At 41.1% G+C, this 21,609-nt stretch overlaps 1 protein-coding gene across 1 annotated transcript in view; it reads left to right on the top strand.

The window, feature by feature from the left end:
• The window catches only part of CD38 (CD38 molecule), a 66,780-nt gene extending 51,597 nt beyond the window's left edge, over nt 1-15,183 (top strand). The window contains exons 4-8 of the mRNA XM_045392168.3: nt 2,199-2,284; nt 5,139-5,212; nt 7,149-7,241; nt 7,565-7,651; nt 10,736-15,183. Coding sequence (XP_045248103.1) covers nt 2,199-2,284; nt 5,139-5,212; nt 7,149-7,241; nt 7,565-7,651; nt 10,736-10,799 — 404 coding nt within the window. The 3' untranslated portion in view covers nt 10,800-15,183. The remainder of the gene's footprint in view (nt 1-2,198; nt 2,285-5,138; nt 5,213-7,148; nt 7,242-7,564; nt 7,652-10,735) is intronic.
• Nucleotides 15,184-21,609: the final 6,426 nt, after the last annotated feature.

Below are 21,609 nucleotides of genomic sequence, written 5' to 3' on the forward strand. Positions count from 1 at the left end.
AGCTGGCAGAAACACAGAGATACCATCAAGGTCCACGTGCTGACCACTGTGACTTCTGCATCCTTTCTTTGTTTCTACCTAAGCTGGTGCAGTCCAGTTGTCCTGGTATCCTCAGTGTTCCCCATGAGAGGAGACTGGAGTGAGCTTTCCTGGGAAGCATCTTGAAATGCTAGGGAAGATGGATGACTGCATCTGGTTCTCCTTCCCCTTATAGAAACCATGGCCCAGGAAAATTCTCTCCATCTGGCTTTGTGTCCTCTTTTGAGGGAGGGGAAGGGGTAGCATAGTCAAAGTGAGATCATTCTTCTTACCCATCCAATTTGATTTTCATTCAGTTCTATGGACCATGTAGGTGTCTCAAGTTTGTTTACAACTATTGGAGCCTTTAGAAAGACATCCTAGTCTGTGGATAATTGCTAGTTGAACTTTAGTGGGAGTAGAGTCTGAGACTTTCTACCCTGCCATCTTGCTGATGTCACTCCTCTAGGCTTTAAGTATTCAGTTCTGGAGGCTAAGAAGGCCACGATCAAGGCACTGGCAAAGTCAACGTCTGGTGAAGACTTGCTTTCTGCTTGTGGCTACGTCCTCACGTGGCAGAAGGCAGAAGAGTAGAAAGACCTGATTTTTATATTTTAATTTTTTAATATTTTGGCTTACTTTTTTCTCAACATTTTAACCAGATTTAGTTTTGCCTTGTTTATTATTTATGTATTTGTTACCATTTTTTCATTGTTTCTTTTATCTCTTTCTTTCTCTCCTTCCTTTTCTTTTCTTTTCTCTTTTCTCTTTTCTTTTCTTCCTGTCTTTTCTTTCTTTCTTGTCTCTCTCTCTCTCACCCAGGCTGCAGTGCAGTGGCACAATCTCAGCTCACTGCAGCCTCAACCTCCTGTGCTCAAGCAATCCTTCTGCCTCAGCCTCTTGAGTAGCTGGAACTACAGCTGTGCACCACCATACCCAGCTAATTTTAGTATTTTTTATACAGACAGAGTTTACCATGTTGCTCAGGTTAGTCTCAAACTCCTGGGCTCAAGTGATTCAACTGCCTTGGCCTCCCAAAGTGGGAATACGGGTGTAAGCCACTGCATTCAGCCTATTCGTTTTACTATGAAGTTCTTAATTTATTCCATAACCTTCTAATCTCCTTTTTTTCTCTTGCCTTTTTTATATTCTTGATTTTGTTTCTGTTCCTTGTCAAATTTTCTTCTTTTTGTTTTTATTCCTAACTTTAAATTTTTATTTAATGGTATGTTTTTATAATGGCAGACAGCAATGGGGAAGAATCCTGTTAGGAGAGGAAAGATGACAAACTGAGAGAATTCTCTCCAGATGTGGTTGTGAAGATAAAAGAGGTTTATATTCATGAAAACATATATACTTAAACCACATTACAAAATGTATGTCCATTTCACCATCAACATCTTTACCTCTGTTGGGAAGATAATTCCTTTTGACTCCACAATAATTATTTATATCTATACACGGGAATGTTTCTTTTATATTTGTGTGGTTTTGGTTTTAAACATTTAATCATAATAAGACTCCTAGAATTACTATATTATGTGCTCTCTGAAGGCAAAATTCGCATCTATTTTATCTTTCTATTTTATCTTTCTACCTCTAAGAACTAAAACTCAATAAATGTGCATTAAAGCAGATATCCTTGGGAGAAGTGACACAGAAACTATGTATTCATGTTCTATGTCTATTGTACTTCGCTCAGGGATAAGACTGCTTTGATGAGGGCAAGTGTAGGAAGACCCTGAGGCCATCTGAGAGTAAGTGATGAAGACTTAAGAAGGTGGGACAGGAAACTCAGCAAGAGAGAGTTGTCAGGAAGCAGAAAAGCAGTTGGCAAAAGCAACCACTGAAAGACTGGTTTTACCTCTTAATTCTTCCTGGACTGGGGATAATGTGGAGGGCTTGTCTCTGTCAGATGAACTTTTGCTAGCATTTCCCAGAATCATGACTCAAAACTTGCCACTGTGTTCCCATCTGGGATTTGGAAGATTAGGTAAGAACTTGGAAGGAATTCAGGGGACACTTAGTTTAATTGGGTCAAAATGTGTCCATTCTCCAGCCTCCGTCTTGGCAGTGACACATTGGAAAATGGTTTCACTATGATTGAACAGCCAGGGAAGAGTAGAGCTTATTTATACTCTCTCTTTTCCACTTTATTTTCTCCAAACTGTGTCTTTTAGAAATAAACTATCAATCTTGCCCAGACTGGAGAAAGGACTGCAGCAACAACCCTGTTTCGGTATTCTGGAAAACGGTTTCCCGCAGGGTAAGTACCAAGCAGTGAAATTCTAGAGCTTTGGAGACCACAGAACTTAAGATGTCATCCAGTCAGTGCTTGGTTTTAACACTTTTGGATTACAGATACTTTTAGAAATGAAAATATAGGATTCATTCCTGAGAAAAAGGTTCAGAAGCACATGCCAGAAAATTTACACATCCAATTTTAGAACATTCTTAGAGGGTCCATGGGCTCCAGTTGCAGAATCTTTGTGCGTACACATGGTGTCTGACTTTGGCACAAGCAACCTGGGGCTTGATTTAATCCTCTGATTCGGGTATTAGTCAATCTTAGATTCCTGGGACAGTAGTAACAATCTACATGTATAGACCCCTTACCATGTGGCAGGTACAGTCCTCAGATATTTACATGAACTAAGAACTTGCATCTTCATCAGAACCCTGTGAAGCAGGTGCCGTGAGTATTGTGCCCATTTAACACATAACAACGTGAAGGTACAAGTAAATAAGGAATCTACTAAATGTACAGAATTAGTAAGAGGCATATGTGGGAGTTTATCCCAAGCTGTCTGACTCCAGATTCAGAATCTAGGCTGGGAAATACTCACCACTCCGCCCTCTACCTATTTTTTTAAAAAACTGATACATAATAATTTTACATATTTATGGGGTATGTAGTGATGTGGTGATACATATAAGGTATAGTGATGAGATCAGGGTAATTAACATAGCTATCACCTATGGTGCCTTCTTGCTGTGTCCTCACATGGCAGAGGCAGAGGGACTAAAGGAACCTAGCTAGTTCCCTGGAGCCCTTTCATAAGGGTATTAATCTCATTCATGAGGACAGAGCCCTTAGGGCCTAATTATCTCCTAAAGGACTCACCATTTATTAGCTTCACATTGGTCTTAGGTTTCAACATAAGAAACACTTACATTCAAATCCTAGCAGCATATCTGTGACAAGCCTTGAAGTGCGTTCCTCTGTCATTCCCATTGAGTCATCCTCATAGGTAGTGTGACAAATCCCCACATTAAAGGTGAAGAAACTAAGACTCAGAAGTTAAGTGACTCATCCAAGTTCCCTGGGCTAATAAGTTGCAGACCCAAGAGCCTAACCTAGGTCTTCTTGATTCCAAAGCCATGCTCTTCAATTTTGTTCTTTGAATCTGCTTATTGGTTCTATCTTTTACAGGACAGGTTTGATCTTAACTCTAGGTTGGTACCTAGCTAAACCTGTGTCTTAGGGGGATTTATGTAAACCCTGGTATGATGGAAACAGAAAAACAGCCTGGAAGTTGTAAGGTTTAGACTTGGGCAGATTCCTTTACTCATTCTGATCTTCTGATTCCTCATTTGTCAAATGGAAATCAAAATTTGCCTGTTCCATAGGGTTACTGCAATGTTTAAATGAGATACCACTATCCTATAATGTAACTCAAAATCCACCCACTTCGAAAATAATTTATTGAGTACTTACTATCGACAGTGGACAGTCATGGGTACTTTATGGTTTTTGTTTGTTTGGTTTTTCTGAGAATAGTTTCCATTTCACTACTCTATGGTATGTTTTAGGACAGTGCTGGTGCTAAAATCTTTTAAAGCCAAGTCACATTTTATGTGTATCAAGAACCTCCTTGTGTTCCCCACTCAGTCCCTGGTGCTAGGAATACAGAGTTGCATGTGATTGAAGGCATCCTGCCCTTGTGAGCTACCAGCACCTTTATTTTGCCAATCACTCATGGACATATGTGGATGGCCGCCTTTTTTCAGACTTGTCCCTTTCTTTTTCTGATAACAGAGGCAGGGTTTTTTTTAATTTTTAATTTTTGTGGGTAGGTTAAACCCATCATTATAATATAATACAGTTGGATAATGTGGAGAGAATGTAGGATGCTGTCAGAGTCAGAGAAGGGGACCTGAGCTAGTCCCAGGGGTTGGGGAGGCCTCCTGGAGGGAGCATATAGAACACTTTATTTTGTTCATTTCATTTTTTCCAAAGTCTAACAAAGATTCCTGCTGAATGTTTCTTGCATGAAGAAATAAGACTCTTTGCTCAAGCATATTTATTCATTCATTTATTCAGCCCTCCTTTCTCTCTGTGCTTTTCTTTTCTTTCTTTTTTTTTTTTTTTTGAGACAGAGTCTTGCTCTGTCGCCCAGGCTGGAGTGCAGTGGCCGGATCTCAGCTCACTACAAGCTCTGCCTCCCAGGTTTACGCCATTCTCCTGCCTCAGCCTCCCAAATAGCTGGGACTACAGGCGCCCGCCACCTCGCCCGGCTAGTTTTTTGTATTTTTAGTAGAGACGGGGTTTCACCATGTTAGCCAGGCTGGTCTCGATCTCCTGACCTCGTGATCCGCCTGTCTCAGCCTCCCAAAGTGCTGGGATTACAGGCTTGAGCCACCGTGCCCGGCCCTCTCTGTGCTTTTCTAGGCCTGAGGGTCCCCTGTTCTCTCCTCAGTTTCCCCTTTTGTGGTGTTCCCATTTCCCTTATCCCTGAATCATCCACCTGCTTCCACTAAATGAAGCATAGTGTCCGCAGTGCATGACACTGAGAAAACACTTTCATCTTCGCCCTCTAGACATTCCTCTTATTCATTTGGACTTCTGACTTCTGAACCACTGAACCACCAGCTCTATGAACTATCACACTGAACATTGTTCACTTACAGATTGGAGCAACTGCTTCAAGAACTCTGATATGAAGCATAATCTGTCCAGTGGCTTGGAATGAAAATTGTGTAGACCTGACATTCCTGTGCTAAAACCATATAGAATATCCTTCCTTAACCAGCTATTGCTAAGTATTGTTTTGAATGAAACTGCTGGAGGTTTGTGATTAAGTTTGCATGATGAATGGTGAGCTTTTTTTTTTTTTAAGTTTGCAGAAACTGCCTGTGGTGTGGTCCATGTGATGCTCAATGGATCCCGCAGTAAAATCTTTGACAAAAACAGGTAACACATTTATTTTGCATCTTGTTTGCAAGTATCATGCTGCAAATATCACAGTGGATATTTTATCTCTAGAAAGAATATGCTTTTCATGTTTCAGGTCAGTTCTGAAGATTTGGGCTAAAAAAGGTAAAAATTTTGAATTCTGTGGAGAGAGTTGTCTTCTAAGTCAATGTGTTTGTCTGATTTCTCCTTTGCCAAAAATCATCTACCAGGTTCTAATGACCACTGCACTATATCTAGCCCCTGCTCTTAACTCTTCCGGTCCTGGTGTAATTTTCTCAGCTTTCTCTGCCATTACACTCCACCCTACCTGTTGCTCACCACTGTTCACACAGTTCCCCCATATGACCTACTTCCCCTGCTCCCTTCTGTCTAAATCCTCGCCATCCATGAAGACCTGCCTTGACTCTCCTCTCCTCCAGGAAAATTGTGTACCCCAGTTCAGTAGTAAAACTACTACTGGGAAATCGGGAACTGTGCTGGGCTCTTGGCCTTCACTATCTTTTTGCAGACATTGTCAGCAATGTACTGTAGTGGTTAAAAGCAATTACTGGAGGTCATTACATATTATCTGTGTGACCTTAAGCAGGGCAGTCAACCTCTGCGAGCCCCTGTATATGTACCTGAAGAGTTGATGGTGATGGGAAGATTAACTGAGACAACAGATGAAAATTGCTGAGCTCTGTGCCTGACAACAGAGGAAGTGCTCAATGCGAATCAGTTATTATTCTCATTTGAAAATGATCCTCGCCACTGAATCTGGCCATACCCGTGCCTTTCTTGTCTGATCTCCTTCTATACTTAAGTTTTTACTACACTGATTGCCTTTTTGGCCTTTGTTCTCTAATTTTTGTTCTCTAATCCCACCTAAGGCTGACTGAAAGGAGGAAGCATATATTAATTTGCCTTGTAAACTCTAGGTGCCCCAAATTAATTTTTCTTCTCTCCTGTTTTAATATTTAATTCTACAAGGAAGCATTTGTCCTTTTGTCTTCTGATCCCAAATTTTTTGGGTAAAAGCATTAACATTGCAGAATTTTATAATCTGATGTTATGGTTCAAGTACTTGCAATAGGAGTGTCAGTTGTCAGAGACTAACTGGGAAGAGTTTAGGAATGGGATTAGGGCAGGCCACAATAGTCTTTCAAAGCATTGCCTCTCAAACGTCACTGAGCATATGAATCATGTGGGGATTAACTGCAGATCATTTCAGCAGGTAGTGGTGGCTGAAATTCTACATTTCTTTCTTTTTTTTTCTTTTGAGACAGAGTCTCGCTCTGTCGCCCAGGCTGGAGTGCAGTGGTGTGACCTCGGCTCTGAAATTCTACATTTCTTTCTTTCCTTTTCTTTCTTTTGAGACAGAGTCTCACTCTGTCACCCAGGCTGGAGTGCAGTGGTGTGACCTCGTCTCACTGCAAGCTCCGCCTCCCGGGTTCACGCCATTCTCCTGCCTCAGCCTCCCTCAGCTGGGACTACAGGCACCCACCACCACGCCCAGCTAATTTTTTGTATTTTTAGTAGGGACGGGGTTTCACCCTGTGTTAGCCAGGATGGTCTCGATCTCTTGACTTCATGGTCTGCCTGCCTTGGCCTCCCAAATTGCTGGGATTACAGGTGTGCACCACCGCACCCGGCCGAAATTCTACATTTCTAATGAGATCCCAGGTGATGTTCATTAGGTCGGTCTAAGGACCACTCTTTGAATAGCAGATATTTAAAGAATCAACATTAATGCACAACTTAAGAATTTTATTTTGAGAATCTTGTTAACCAAGGGTCATGCTGAATAAGAAACGGTTATTGATTTGCAATTTGATGCGTCAACTCCAAAGGATAGGTCCTAGCCAGTGCCTTTCTGCCTGCTGGTTTTTAAGTGGGGGCGTGGATGCTTTTGTTTGGGGTTGACGTTTGCGGTTCTTTGTTTCTTCTGTTTTAGCACTTTTGGGAGTGTGGAAGTCCATAATTTGCAACCAGAGAAGGTTCAGGCACTAGAGGCCTGGGTGATACATGGTGGAAGAGAAGATTCCAGGTATATCTTACTACTTTGTACCCAAGGGTTATTTTATGAATCAGTCCACAAAAGAATCCACAGTCACAAGAATGCATTGGGAACAAACTGACTCAGGAAATGAATGTACATGAATCTCAACAGCCTCTTAACTTTATCTCCACAAACGATATTTAACTGCTTGACATTTCAGCTCCCCTGCTGACCCAGGAGCTCTTAGAGGCTGGGCCTTTACTCTGCCTCTTTATCCAAGGGCCTTGTCCAGGGCCTGCTACAGAAACAGAGAGACTCCAAAAATGTTTGTGAGATCTTATAATTTTAATACTTTCTTCTTTCTTCCCCAGAGACTTATGCCAGGATCCCACCATAAAAGAGCTGGAATCGATTATAAGCAAAAGGAATATTAGATTTTTCTGCAAGAATATCTACAGGTAATGAATTTCTTCTTGAATGAAAAAACGACTGTCTTGTCAACTGTAGAATGTCCTTTATTCCTCAGCCTCCTCTGAGCTTGGAGGGCTGTGTGAATCTTTCTTGGGCCTTGATGATGATCACAGATGGCAACCTCTGGTGATCTCTGTCCCTCCTTCCAAGCCTAGTCCAGAAGGTATCCTAGCTAGTGGCCTTCACTTGGCCGCCTTTCCTCATCCGTCTCTACTGGTCCCAAGTAGGACTTGCCTCTAAGGCTGATAGCACCTTTGACGGCATATTTTCTGATTCCCAGTGTGAGTGGCCCAGCCCAGGGTTCACTGGCCTACTAAGTTTCAGGGGAGAAAGGGAATGTTTTGCTAAGCCCTTTCTTCCAAGTTGTAAAATGCTTGTGATTTGACATCATTTTGCATGTGACGCTTCCTTAGTTGGATCTGAGCACAGATGCCTAACACCTGATAAGGTGTCACATGGCAGTCTACCAAGATCTATCTTTTTTAAATTAAAAAAATTTTTAAAAATTGTTTCTAATAATTTGCATTTATTAGAAAACAGTTTAAAATTACAGATAGATATATATTTCTAAAAGTCACCTATAATTCTAGTTTCAAAACTGAGACCCCTCACTCACTTTTAAGCAGTTGTGACCAATGGTGTAGGTAGGGACTCATTGGTAGAAGCATCTTTGGAGATTTTCCCACATGTAATAGCTTGGAACAAGATTGATGCAGAGAGAGGAAAAGCTGTTCAAAGGAGGTAGAAGCTGAGATGCTAGAATATTGTTCCTGTCTCCATGTCACTACCTTCTCCCACTAACCATATCAAAAAAGCAGAAGGATAGAGTCTGGGGACTCTACTGATGGCTTTTGTTTCCCACATGACCGAAATTCCCCATCAGTCAGCTTGCTTCTATCTGGAAACTGCCAGAAAAGGCCATGAGCAATCTACAGCAGTTACACAGGAAAACAGAAAGAATGAATGAAGGAGCAAGTGTAAAAGAAATTTTGCAGATATCTGACCAGTCTAGGCTGTTCAAAGATATGTTGCATGGAGAAAATAGAATAGTAGAAACCTAGACAAACGCTGGAAAATAAAGATGGTCTTATCCCCAATACTCTTTTATCTTTTTTGTCTTATTAAACATTAACCTTTTTCTCATAAATGCCCAGAAGACTTTTATATTATAATTCATCAACTCCCCTCTTTTGTGTCTGCTGTAGGCTCCAAGTGAGCTCACTCATTCTCCATCTGGAAAGAAAATATGGGCATGGCTTCCATTTGGACTTGTACAGACAGTGGCCCATATGGGAACCAGGTCATTTATAAGCCAACACTTGTTATTCAGAGCATCAGATCATGTGACTTTAAACTTGGGGATCATCTTTGAAATCACTGCTCCTTTTCTCTGACCATGAAGTTGTAATATAGTCAGTATGACTCTTTGAATGACTGGACTGGCAGGACCCCTTGTGGTGTCTAACTGCCGTGTGGCTTTGAAGAACAGTTGTTTGTCTCTAGGGGAGCCCAGGGTGAATGTCATGGATACAGACATAGATTGTAGTTTAAATCTCTCCATCCCAAGCACACCTTCTAATTTTAGCAAACTTCTGTCTAGCTGTTTTGGTGTGATTATTTAATAATTAAACAGAAGTATAATTAAATATATATGTGTATATATTATATATGTATATAATATATGTGTGTATATATTATATATGTATATATATGTGTGTATATATTATATATATATATAATATATGTGTGTATATATATATATATAAAAAGACCTATACAGGTTAGACTTCCTAATGACTCTAATATTGACCCCTTAATAAATTTCATCACTCAGAGACAAACACTATTAACATGTATATTTCCAAGACTCTTTTTTTTTAAATATACACACTCATGGTCCTGATATGATGTATATGGAATTTCTTAACACATGTTTATATGTTTTAACCAGTGGAATGAACAGAAGGTAACAATACTTTTTGTGGATATCATAAAATTAGCAAACGGTCAGCGTGCTTTATCTGGCTAGTGCCCTCTAGTGGTGCTTAAAAAAAACCCTAGAGGGTACATTAATTCTTTTATGTTGCTTCAAAACACAGGGCACGTCCATTTTATGGGGATATTGGATATGAACACTTACATGGTCATGGAGAGAGATCATCTTGACAGCATAATTGCTACTTCTTTTCCAAAACTGAATTCCCAATTAGAAACTAGAATTAATAAACATACTCACATTCTCCTCATTTAATATAAAGCAAAGGTAGCTTCAAAAATCCTAAATAGTCTTTGAAAGATTTCTTTTCTATAGCAGCATTTCCTTAATAAAGAGGATACTTTGTGTTCCTAGGATGTCTTCATGTGGGGATCCCAGGTTACCGTATTGGTGAGGATGGAGTAAGTCTATACTTAGAGCTGCTGTGTCCAGCTGGTCATGACAGTTGACTAGGGATGGGCCTGAGGTGATCCATCACAAGGGCAGGTTCTGACACCTCTTCCTTCCAGAAGCCCAGGGGTGCTGGCAGCTGCTTCTGAGGATCTCTCTCTTCCTTGGCTCATATTTAGCAAAATCAAGTTTAAAGAATCTCATTCCTCACTATCCACCATACCCCGATTCACGTGCCAGCCACTCCCATTGGCTCCTGTTGCTTTAGCTAATTTTTATGCAAATAAGAGTCATTCGCCTGGTAGGTACTTATCTAAGGTTTGTTTCAAAGCAAGTTTGGTCCCCTTGCTGAGGGTCTCCAGCTTTTTCCCAGATAGTCTATAACCTCTGCCTCTGACCCTGGGTTCAATACTCAGCCTCAGGAAGCTTCTGAAGAGAGGAAAGCAAATTAGCCACAGAAGCTGTGGGGGTCCCTGGCCTTGGTTGCTGCTCCTGCTGTTTTTTGACCACAAGCTGACATGGACAGCTCCCCTCCTGACACGTCACTGCAGGAGAGGAGTTTGTATGGATGCTCAGTGGTCTGTGCATCTTGTCGTCGCTAAAAAAGGGGCTTCCTTCATTAGCGAATTGGACCACAGATGTATCCTATGGCCTCTTGATTTCCTTCTTTGCTTTCTTGTCACAGACCTGACAAGTTTCTTCAGTGTGTGAAAAATCCTGAGGATTCTTCTTGCCTATCTGGGATCTGAGCCAGTTGCCATGGTGGTTTTAGCTCCTTGACTCCTTGTGGTTTATGTCAACAATACATGACTTGGCCTACTTGCTGGTGCAGAGCTGAAGATTTTGGAGGGTCCTCCACAATAAGGTCAACGCCAGAGATGGAAGCCTTTTTCCCCAAAGTCTTAAAATAACTTGTATCATCAGCATAGCTTTTATTGTGATCTATCAATCATCAAGACAAATTATTGTATAAGATTAGAATGAAAATTGTGTATTAAGTTACTTCATTTGATTCTCATGTGATCCTTTTATGTTGTTTATATGTTGGTAACATCCTTTCTACTGAAAAATGACCACACCAAACCTCTCTTACTAGAACAGTCAAGTGAAGAAAAACGAATGCTCAAGTTTTTCAGAAAGCATTACATTTTCAAATGAATGACCTTGTTGCATGATGTATTTTTGTACCCTTCCTACAGATAGTCCAACCATAGACTTCATGGCCATGGGTGATGTTGGTGAAAATTACTCTGTAGGATATAAGCTACCCATATACTTGGTGCTTTACCTCTAACCCTTCCAACAGTGCTGTGAGGTTGGTATTATTGAATTTTTTAGATGAGAAAATAGGAACTCAGAGAGGTTATATATTTAAGTTGGTGCAAAAGTAATTGCAAGTTTTGCCATTGGAAGGAATGGTAAAACCACAATTACTTTTGCACCAACCTAATAATTTGCTGTAAGTCCTACATTTAGTATCAGGCTAGAGACTGAATCTGAACTCAACTCTGTCCAACTCCAAAATTCATGTGCTTTTTCCTTCTAGGCCTTTCATACCAAACTAATAGTAGTTTCTATTCTCTTCCAACAAATGCATGTTGGATTAAATTGACTAGAATGGAATCTGGAATGTAATTCTTCTGGATGGCTCCAAAACACGTTTTTCTTCTCCTGTCGTCCTCCTCCTCTTCATGCTCAGTGTTTTATATATGTAGTATACAGTTAAAATATGCTTGTTCCTGATACTGGTAGCTTATGTTTTCTCTCTTTTTTCATGGATCAACCTTGCTTGAGGGCTTTAACAATTGTATTACTTTTTCAAAGAACCAAGCTTTAGCTTCATTGATTTTTTTCTATTTAATTGGGTTTTGCTCTCCCTTTATCATTGGAAACATAGAAATGCTTTCTAATTTCTTTGGGTAGATTTACTTATTCAGCTTCTTGAGATGGAAGTTTAGATCATTGATCCTGCAGCTTGTTTTCTTTTTGTATACATAGATTTTAGGACGATACATTTTCCTTTGAGCTCTGCTTTAGCTGCAGCTCTTATGTTTTGATATGCCTCTCTTTATTATCCTTCAGTTAAAAATATCTTTCAGTGCATTGTTATATAGAAATATGTGCTTAGTTTTTAACATCTGGAGTTTTTCTAGTTTTGAAAAAACAAGCCAGGCATGGTGGCTCACACCTGTATCCCCAGCATTTTGGGAGGCCTAGGCAGGAGGATCGCCTGAACCTAGGAGTTTTTACACCAGCCTGAGCAAAACAGTAAGACATTATTTCTTTAAAAAAATTACCTGACTATGGTGTTGTGCACCTGTAGTCCCAGCTACTCCAGAGCCTGAGGTGGGAGGATTGCTTGAGCTTGGGAGGTTGAGGCTGCAGTGAGCTATGATCACACCACTGCACTCCGGCCTGGGTGACAGAGTGAGACCCTGTCTCAAAAAAAACAAAAATAAATAAAATAAACCATATGTGTAGAATAAAGAATTAATAAGTTAATTTGAGACTCCTTCGGGGAATGACCACAATTTATTGAACATAGCCTAAATGTTGGAGTCAGGCATTTCTGGATTCATATTTTGACATCATGCTGTCATCTTGACCAAAATACCTAAACTTTCTGACCTTCAGCTTCCTTGCCACTCAAATAAGGATTACAAAACTTTCCCCTGTTAAAATGTGGTAAGTACTAAAGATGACAGCAAAAATGGAGTCCAGCACAGAGCTTCCTAAATAAGCAAGCACTCAACAGTGCTGCTTCCTTTCTACCTCCCCTGCTTGACAATCCAGTTTCCCACAGGAGCCTTTGTAGCTGTAGCCACCATGATCGGTCCAGGGATTCTTCAATAGCCCCTTCTCCCCTTGCAGACATCCTCGTGGGAGTTTAGTCTCGGCTCGACATGAGGATAGGAGTTTGGGACCAGGTCTGAGTGACATTCAGACTTGCCCAAAGTTGCCATTAGCTCCCCCTGCAGAATGTCTTCAGAAATGGGGCCTGGTCAGTCTACCTGGTGACCTGGCAGTTTTCCTCTTAAGACCCTTTCCACTTTGGTTGCTGCTTTCTGGGCTCATCGTGTCCTTGCTCAACAGGATACCCCTTGAAGTGGCTGCCTGGGTCACATCCCCTTCCAAACAAGAAATGGAAATATTAGAAATCAATTTTTGAAATTTCCCCTAAGAAGACTCATTTGAGTGTTCAAGTTCAGAGCCAGTGGAGACCTTAGGGGAGGCTGGTCACAAGGTTTTTGCACCGTGCTGTAGAGGGCCCCAGGGAGCTACAGAGGTGGTGAGGGGCTGGGTGCTCTTTTCTCCGTGCAGGACCTTGTATGTCTATCTTCATTATCATGATGCCTCATCTCTACCTCCTTTCCCCCTGTAGTTCCAACGTGGGTATCTTTGCCATCTCTGACCCGAAGGACTTTCTGACCTACATGTATAAATACCCCCTCACAATATGTATTACTCTTCTTATAAGTGACTTCTCCACTGGATTACTGGTTGCTCATACACCTATTTTACTTGTAAATCTACTACTCACTGTCTCCCTACTCCATTCTCATTTGCTGTAGAAAATTCTGTTACCATCCTAACTTTCACCCACCATCATGCTTACCCAAAGGCTGTGGGAATGACCTGGGCCCTAATGCCCCTTTTCTAAGTTCCTAAGGCTCACCATTTTCCTATTGTAATGGTTCTTGACCTTATAATGTTTGAGGCATATTTTCAAATATCGTCCTTTGATTTCAGATGGAATACTTGAAAAGACACACACACACACACACATAAGTGCATATGACTGTATATACACACATACACACACGTGCCTGTATACAGCCGTATGATATATATACAAACACACACACACACATGCCTGTATACATCTTCTGTCACTTAACAATGGGAATATGTTCTGAGAAATGCATCATTAGATGATTTTTTCATTATGTGAACATCATAAGAGTGTACTTATACAAACCTAGATGGTATAGCCTACTACACACCCAGGCTACATGGTGTCACCTATTGCTTCTAGGTTACAAACCTATACAGCATGTGACTGTACTAAATACTGTGGGCAATTTTAACCCAATGGTAAATGTTTGTGTATCTAAACATAGAAAAGGTACAGTAAACATGCAGTATTATAATCTTATGAGACCATCATCATATATGTGGTCCATCATTTGGTCCATCATTGGCTGAAAAGTGGTTATGCGGCACATGACTGTATATATACTTTCCTGTTACAAAAACAGTGTCTCTCAATCCACAGTAATTGCAGTATTCAGTAGGTCTACTTTAGCCCTGAGTCATCATTTGTGTCAAAGTGTTTAGTGCCATGTCCAGGTCTCTCATGTAACTGGAAGAGCTATCAAATATTTTGGCAAAACACATTGTTTCTTTGGCTTTGTCTTGGCAACTTTCTGTGCCTTTTGTAGCTCTTGTCTGGAAGAAGCTCAACCCTTGTCTGCACACTGTGATACAAGGGGGACAGCCTCGACTTACTTCTTGGTGCCTTAGTCCTCCTTAGAACAATTCCTAAATCTGTAACTTAAGTTTCTCAGGAAGATTCCATACTGCACAGAAAAACTGCTTTTGTGGGTTTTTAAAAGGCAAGTCGTTATATGTGCTGGATAATTTTTATGTATGACAGATAAAAATTGTATAAAGTAAAATATTAAAGTACACCTAGAATACTGTATAACTTTGGGTCATTTTATCAACACATTGCTAATCCAGATATTTTCCCACAGTTTTTCTTAGAATAACAAAGCAATTAATTTACTTATACTATGAAGGTCATCATTTTAATATATATTTTAAGCAATCCACCAAGAACTCAGTAGGCAGCTGAGAGGTGCTGCCCAGAGAGGTGGTGATTAGCTTAGCCTTAGCTCACACACAAAAGCACAACAGACTTTGGACTATCCCCTAACAGGGCATTTACTCTTGAACTTGATTCAGAGAGGCACACATTACCATTCTCTAATCAGAATGCAAGTAGCATAAGGCAGTGGAAACTATGGAATTAAGAGGCAGGTGATGCATTGGGCAAGTTTATTAACATCTGTGACTCTTTAGTTTGAAATATATTTGTAACAGACAAAAATGAATTATACAAACAATAAAGAGCCATGTTGAATAATTCTTTTAAAAGGAGTTGTCTGCAGACTTGAAAGAATTAAGGGACATATTCAGTGGGTGGCACACTGCTGAAGACAACAGGACTTCCCACCTACTGCACCCCACGATTGAGTGAGTTAGGTAGCTGGGGAAAGGATGGGTCACTGTCCTGGTGTGTCTCACTGGTGGAATAAGTGGAAATAGATGCCAACAAGAGTCCAGTGCTGCTGTCTACAAAGACCTGAAAGTCCTTACTCACACCTCTTTATTCTTCAACACATTGAAGAAGAATGTTGTTTGCTTTTCAGTAGGAGTCTCACATTCGAGAATCACATGACACATCTTTTATTCTCTATGAAAGAGACTCACCTTGAGATCTCGCAGGATTTAACATAATGACAACAAAATGTGTGATTCTTTTTTTTCAAACTTTTATTTTAAGTTCAGGCATACAGGTGCAGGCTTGTTACATAGGTAAACTTGTGTCATGGGGGTTTGTCATACAGATTATTTCATCACCCAGGTATTAAGCCTAGTACCCATTAGTTATTTTTCCTGATCCTCCCCCTCCTCACACCCTCCATCCTCAAATAAGCCCCAGTGCTTGTTGTTCCTCGCAGTGTGTCCAAGTGTTCTCATCATTTAGTGCCCACGTATAAGTGAGAACATGAGGAATCTGGTTTTCTGTTCCTGTGTTAGTTTGCTAAGGATAACGGCCTTCAGCCCCATCCATGTCCCTGCAAAGGACATGATCTTGTGTGTGATTCTTAATAAGTGACATAAACATGAAACAACACTTAAAAGACTTGATGCAAAAGACCTGGCGGGGTGGCTTGTGCCTGTCATCCCAACATTTTGGGAGATCGAGAAGGGAGGATTGCTTGAGCCCAGGAGTTTGAGACCAGCCGGGGCAACCTGTTGAGATCTCATCTCTGAAAAAAACTAAACAAAAATTAACCAGGCATGGTGGCATATTCCTGTATTCCCAACTACCTGCGAGGCTGAGGTGAGAGGATTGCTTGAGCCCAGGAGGTCAAGGCTGAGGTGAGAGGATTGCCTGAGCCCAGGAGGTCAAGGCTGCAGTGAGCTGACATTGTACGACTGCACTCCAGCCTGGACAATAGATATTTAGATGCTGTCTCAAAACAAACGAACAAAACAAAAACAAAACAAAAAAACTTGATGCAAAATGCCAACCTGCAGAAAAGAGAAAACCAATGTTTATTGTAAAAGGCACTTCACACATTGTATCAGCCGGTGATCTCAGCTGTAACAACAGAGCATCACTCTGGCTGTGTATTAGGGTTCTCTAGAGGGACAGAGCTAAAGATAGATGTATATATGAAAGGGAGTTTATTAAGGTGTATTGACTCACATGATCACAAGGTGAAGTCCCACAACAGGCTGTCTGCAAGCTGAGGAGCAAGGAAACCAGTCCGAGTCCCAAAATCTCAAAAGTAGGGAAGCCAACAGTGCAGCCTTCAGTCTGTGGCCAAAGGCCTGAGAGCCCCTGGCAATCCACTCGTGTAAGTCCATGAGTCCAAAAGCTGAAGAATTTGAAGCCCGATGTTCGGGGGCAGGAAGCATCCGGCATGGGAGAAAGACGGAAACCAGAAGACTCAGCCAGTCTAGTCCTCCCACGTTCTTCTGCCTGCTTTTATCCTAGCTGCACTGATAGCTGATTAGATGGTGCTCAATCTAAGCTGATTAGATTGAGGGTGGGTCTGCCTCTGCCAGTCCACTGACTCAAATGTTAATCTCCTTGGGCAATACCCTCACAGATGCACCCAGGAGCAATACTTTGCATCCTTCAGTCCAATCAAGTTGACACTCAATATTAACCATCACAGAAGGAAAGTGAATTTTCTAAAATATATCAAGAGCTTATAGATTGTCTAGGAGGGTGAGAAAATAGTTTAGAAGCCACTTAGTCAAGAACAACACTCCAAATTACTCCACTGGCTTGTCAGGTAGAAAAGTTGCCACTTGCCCTGCGGACACTTGGCTGTCACTCTATCACGGCCAGAACACAGACGTGGCTATTTCTGGGAATAGAAGTAACCAAAGAGAATGGTGGATGGTGCATGACGCCTGCTTTCCTTCCTCACCAGCCACAGATTCATGGTTGCACAGATATGTTCAATGTGTAGGGCCTGATACAGGTAAAATGCTTAGGACAGAGCTCAGTTTCTCTGTCTGTAAAAGGGGAGTGATAAGACTGTCTATCATTTTGGGTTGTTTTGAGCATTGAGTAAGGTGATATGCGCAAAATTCTTAGGATAATGCTTAATACGCATGAAGAACTGTATCAATGTTAGGTTTTTAATTTTTTAATTTTAATTTTTATTTTTTATTTTTTGAGCCTGTTTTTATTCTGGAGGAAATTCCTTGACAAGCCTACCTAGTTTAGATGCTGAGACTGTGAGACCTTGGGGACAATGGAGAAGAGGGTAGAGAATGGCTCTCTTGCCAACCAACAGGATCAGCTATAGTCTGTCACAAGCTTTGAATCATCCTAGATGGTTAGAACTTTCCCACCTAAGAGAGAAATGGGCCAGATACCTTTAACTAAGAGCTGGCCCATCCCAAGCTGGAGGCTGACAAAATGCAGCAATAGACTCCACTGCTCCCAAATCTAAGAAGTTCACATGTATAAATTTCATCCTTCAAGCTGATCAAGAGTTCAACAGCCTCCTTTAGCATTGCCAGTTCAAGCCCCTGCTCTCCTAACCAGGTACTTACTGCTCTGATGATGCTTAAGGCCTGCAGCCTTCCTTGGTGCAAAGAAGCCAGAAGACAAGATGTGCTGAGAATAGAAATTTCCTCCCTGTGGAATCAGTGAACTGAAAGGACATTGAGAAAGCAGGAGAGCTAAGAAGAAATGGGACAGCTAACTCTGACCTTCTGCACAAGAACAAATCCCCTGTTGTGAATAATATTTAATAATTGGTTCAGTTTTCCCAGTCTTGTCTTCCAGAGAATTTTCCTGCACTGGTAGAATAATCAGATACAAGCTGAAGGGAAAGACACCGTGTGGGAGCTGCTGCTAAGTCCCAGATTCTTCTTAGACACTCAGAATTTGATGACTTTGGCGCTGGGCCACGGAAGTCATGAGCTTCTCCAGGCACAGCTTGTTTGGCCTGGTGATGTGAGAGGAAGGAAGCAAGGTGGATCTCATCAGGTGTCCTTCCTGCTGTCAGCCTTTTAGAACACGGGTGACTCTGTGCTATCAGATGGGATTATTTTTAAAATGTGTGTTTTTTTGTTGTTGTTGTTTTGTTTTGTTTTATTTTGTTTTGTTTTGAGATGGAGTCTCACGCTGTAGCCAGGCTGGAGTGCGGTGACATAGTCTCGGCTCACTGCAACCTCCGCCTCCCAGGCTGGAGTGCGGTGACATGGTCTCGGCTCACTGCAACCTCCGCCTCCCAAGTTCTGGCAATTCTCCTGCCTCAGCCTCCTGAGGAGCTGGGACTACAGGCATGCACCACCACGTCCAGCTAATTTTTGTATTTTTAGTAGAGACAAGGTTTCACCACGTTGGCCAGGATGGTCTCTATCTCCTGACCTTATGATCCGCCCACCTTGGCCTTCCAAAGTGCTGGGATTACAGGCGTGTGCCACCACACCTGGCCTCTTGTTTTTCAAGTGTCACTCGTGACCATTAACATGTCAAATACTTTCACAGTAAAAGTAACAAAATAGACATTTCTGTAATAATTTATTACAGAATCATGAAAGAATCATGGAACATGATGGTGGCAGATCAGTGGCTCATCTACTTTACTTGACAAGTGAAGATACTAAGTCCTTCTTCTGGGGTTGTGGAGGGTATGTGTTGAGTTGTGAGCAATAGTTTAGGAGTCAAGGTTTTCTCCTTCCATGTCTTTCTTTCCTATCAAAAAGCCTAAGAATTCACAAACAGGTGTGGTGGAGATTGCTAACTGTTGCATAGTATCTGTTCTTTTTTAAAAAAACTAAACAGTATTTCCCCATCTGCCATTTTTAATCAGGGCATGACTTCACAGCTAGAGAACAGATCCCAGCTCTGCAGCTGGCTCTGACCAATAGGGTGTGAAAGGACATGATTAATTCAATTGCCCAGTCACTTTGAAAACACTCACTTGCTCTAAATTTTCATTTTATTTTTATCATACTTTAAGTTCTAGGGTACGTGTGCATAACGTGCAGGTTTGTTACGTATGTACACATGTGCCATGTTGGTGTGCTGCACCCATTAACTCGTGATTTACATTAGGTATATCTCCTAATGCTATCCCTCCCCCTCCCCCTACCCCACGACAGGCCCCGGTGTGTGATGTTCCCCATCCTGTGTCCAAGTGTTCTCTTTGTTCAGTTCCCATCTATGAGTGAGAACATGCAGCGTTCGATTTTCTTTCCTTGTGATAGTTTGCTGAGAATGATGGTTTCCAGCTTCATCCATGTCCCTACAAAGGACATGAACTCATCCTTTTTTTTTTATGGCTGCATAGTATTCCATGGTGTATATGTGCCACATTTTCTTAATCCAGTCTATCATTGATGGACTAAATTTTCATTTTTATCTCCTTTCCTTTGCGGAAAAACAATGAAATTTCAGCAGCAGCCTTGGACTTAGAAAATGGAAACCATAAGCAGAGGGTACCAAGCTCTAGAGAAAGACACTTCTCTCTTCCTCTCTTCATCTGATCAGTTTCACCCAGAATCTCATTTCCATGATGGCTAGACCTGGTCTTTTTGTTCCTTGCTTTATCTGCAATCCCAGACACATAGCAGAAACTCAGTCAGTATTTGCTCTTAGAGCTCTTGTCTCCATAATGCCCTCTTTGATCCTCACCTCTTAGCTCAGTTTCTTCGTCCAGACTTGGCTTTGCTGGCCACTTTAGCCTCACTATTAAATAATTGACCTATTGATTTTTTGATCACTTTTCTAGGTGCAAGGTGCTGATGATAGAGTATTAACAGAAATCGACATGGGCTATGCTGTGGAGCAGATGGCCCACTCCCTGTGTATTCAAGGGGGAATCTCTACTTCAGCCTGAACTTGGTTAAAGTCACTTCCCCCATACCCCTTCCCAGTTGCTGCCTACTGTGTTGTCTGGAAAACTCTGGTCTTTTAGGAGGACTGAGGATGAGATGGTTAGGACTGTCAATGACACAAACATGCCCCATGAGCACAAAGTACAATTTAGGGTGATGTGAGAGGAATGATGAAAGCTTCCCCAAACAGGGGAGATTGAGAGTTTTCCTTTAAAATGTTTTTATTTTTAACCAAGTTATCATTTCTTTGATGTAAGCAATACAGATAATAAAAAATAAAGATAAAATCATTGAAATGTATCAGTGCTATCCTTCTACTCATTGATAATCTTACCACCCAGGGGTAACCACTGATAACATCTTATGTATATATTGTACACTTTTCCTATAAATCATATTTTTCATAGAAGAACAATCCTAAAATTCACATGGAACAAAAAAAAAAAAGAAAAAAAAAAGAACCAAATAGTCAAAGCAATCCTGAGCAAAAAGAACAAAGCTGGAGGCATCACACTACCTCACTTCAAAATGTCTTACAAGGCTATAGTAACCAAAACAACATGGTGGTATGGCTCATGCCTGTAAACCCATCACTTTGTGAGGCCGAGGTGGGTGGATCACGAGGTCAAGAGATCAAGACCATCCTTGTCAACATGGTGAAACCCCATCTCTACTAGACATACAAAAATTAGCTGGGTGTGGCGGTGCAGGCCTGTAGTCCCAGCTACTTGGGAGGCTGAGGCAGGAGAATCACATGAACCCTGGAGGCAGAGGTTGCAGTGAGCCGAGATGGCACCACTGCACTCCAGCCTGGTGACAGAGTGAGACTCTCTCTCAAAAACAAAAACAGAAACAAAAAACCGACACGTAGACCAATAGAACAGAATAGATAACCTAGAAATGAATACACATATTTATAGCCAACTGACTTTCACCAAAAGCTCCAAGAACATACATTGGAGAAAGGACACCCTCTTCAATAAATGGTGCTGGGAAAATTGGACATTCATATGCAGAAAAATAAAACTGTACTTCCATCTCTCATCGTATACAAAAAATCCACTCAAGATGCATTAATACTTAAACACAAAACCCTAAGCTATAAAATTGCTAGAAGAAAACATAGGGAAAACACTTCAAGACATTGGTCTAGGCAAAGATATTATGGCTAAGACCTCAAAAGCATAGGCAACAAAAGCAAAAATGGACAAATGGGACTATATTAGAATACAAAGCTTCAGCACAGAAAATAATCAACAGAGTAAAGAGACAACCTGTCAAATGGGAGAAAATATTTGCAAACTATTCATCTGATAAGGGACTAATATTCAGAATATAGGAGGCACTCACAACTCGACAGTAAACAAACAATCCAACCCACAATTAATCCCATTT

The sequence above is a fragment of the Macaca fascicularis genome, chromosome 5 (genome assembly GCF_037993035.2).
Source record: "Macaca fascicularis isolate 582-1 chromosome 5, T2T-MFA8v1.1".
Lineage (NCBI taxonomy): Eukaryota > Metazoa > Chordata > Mammalia > Primates > Cercopithecidae > Macaca > Macaca fascicularis.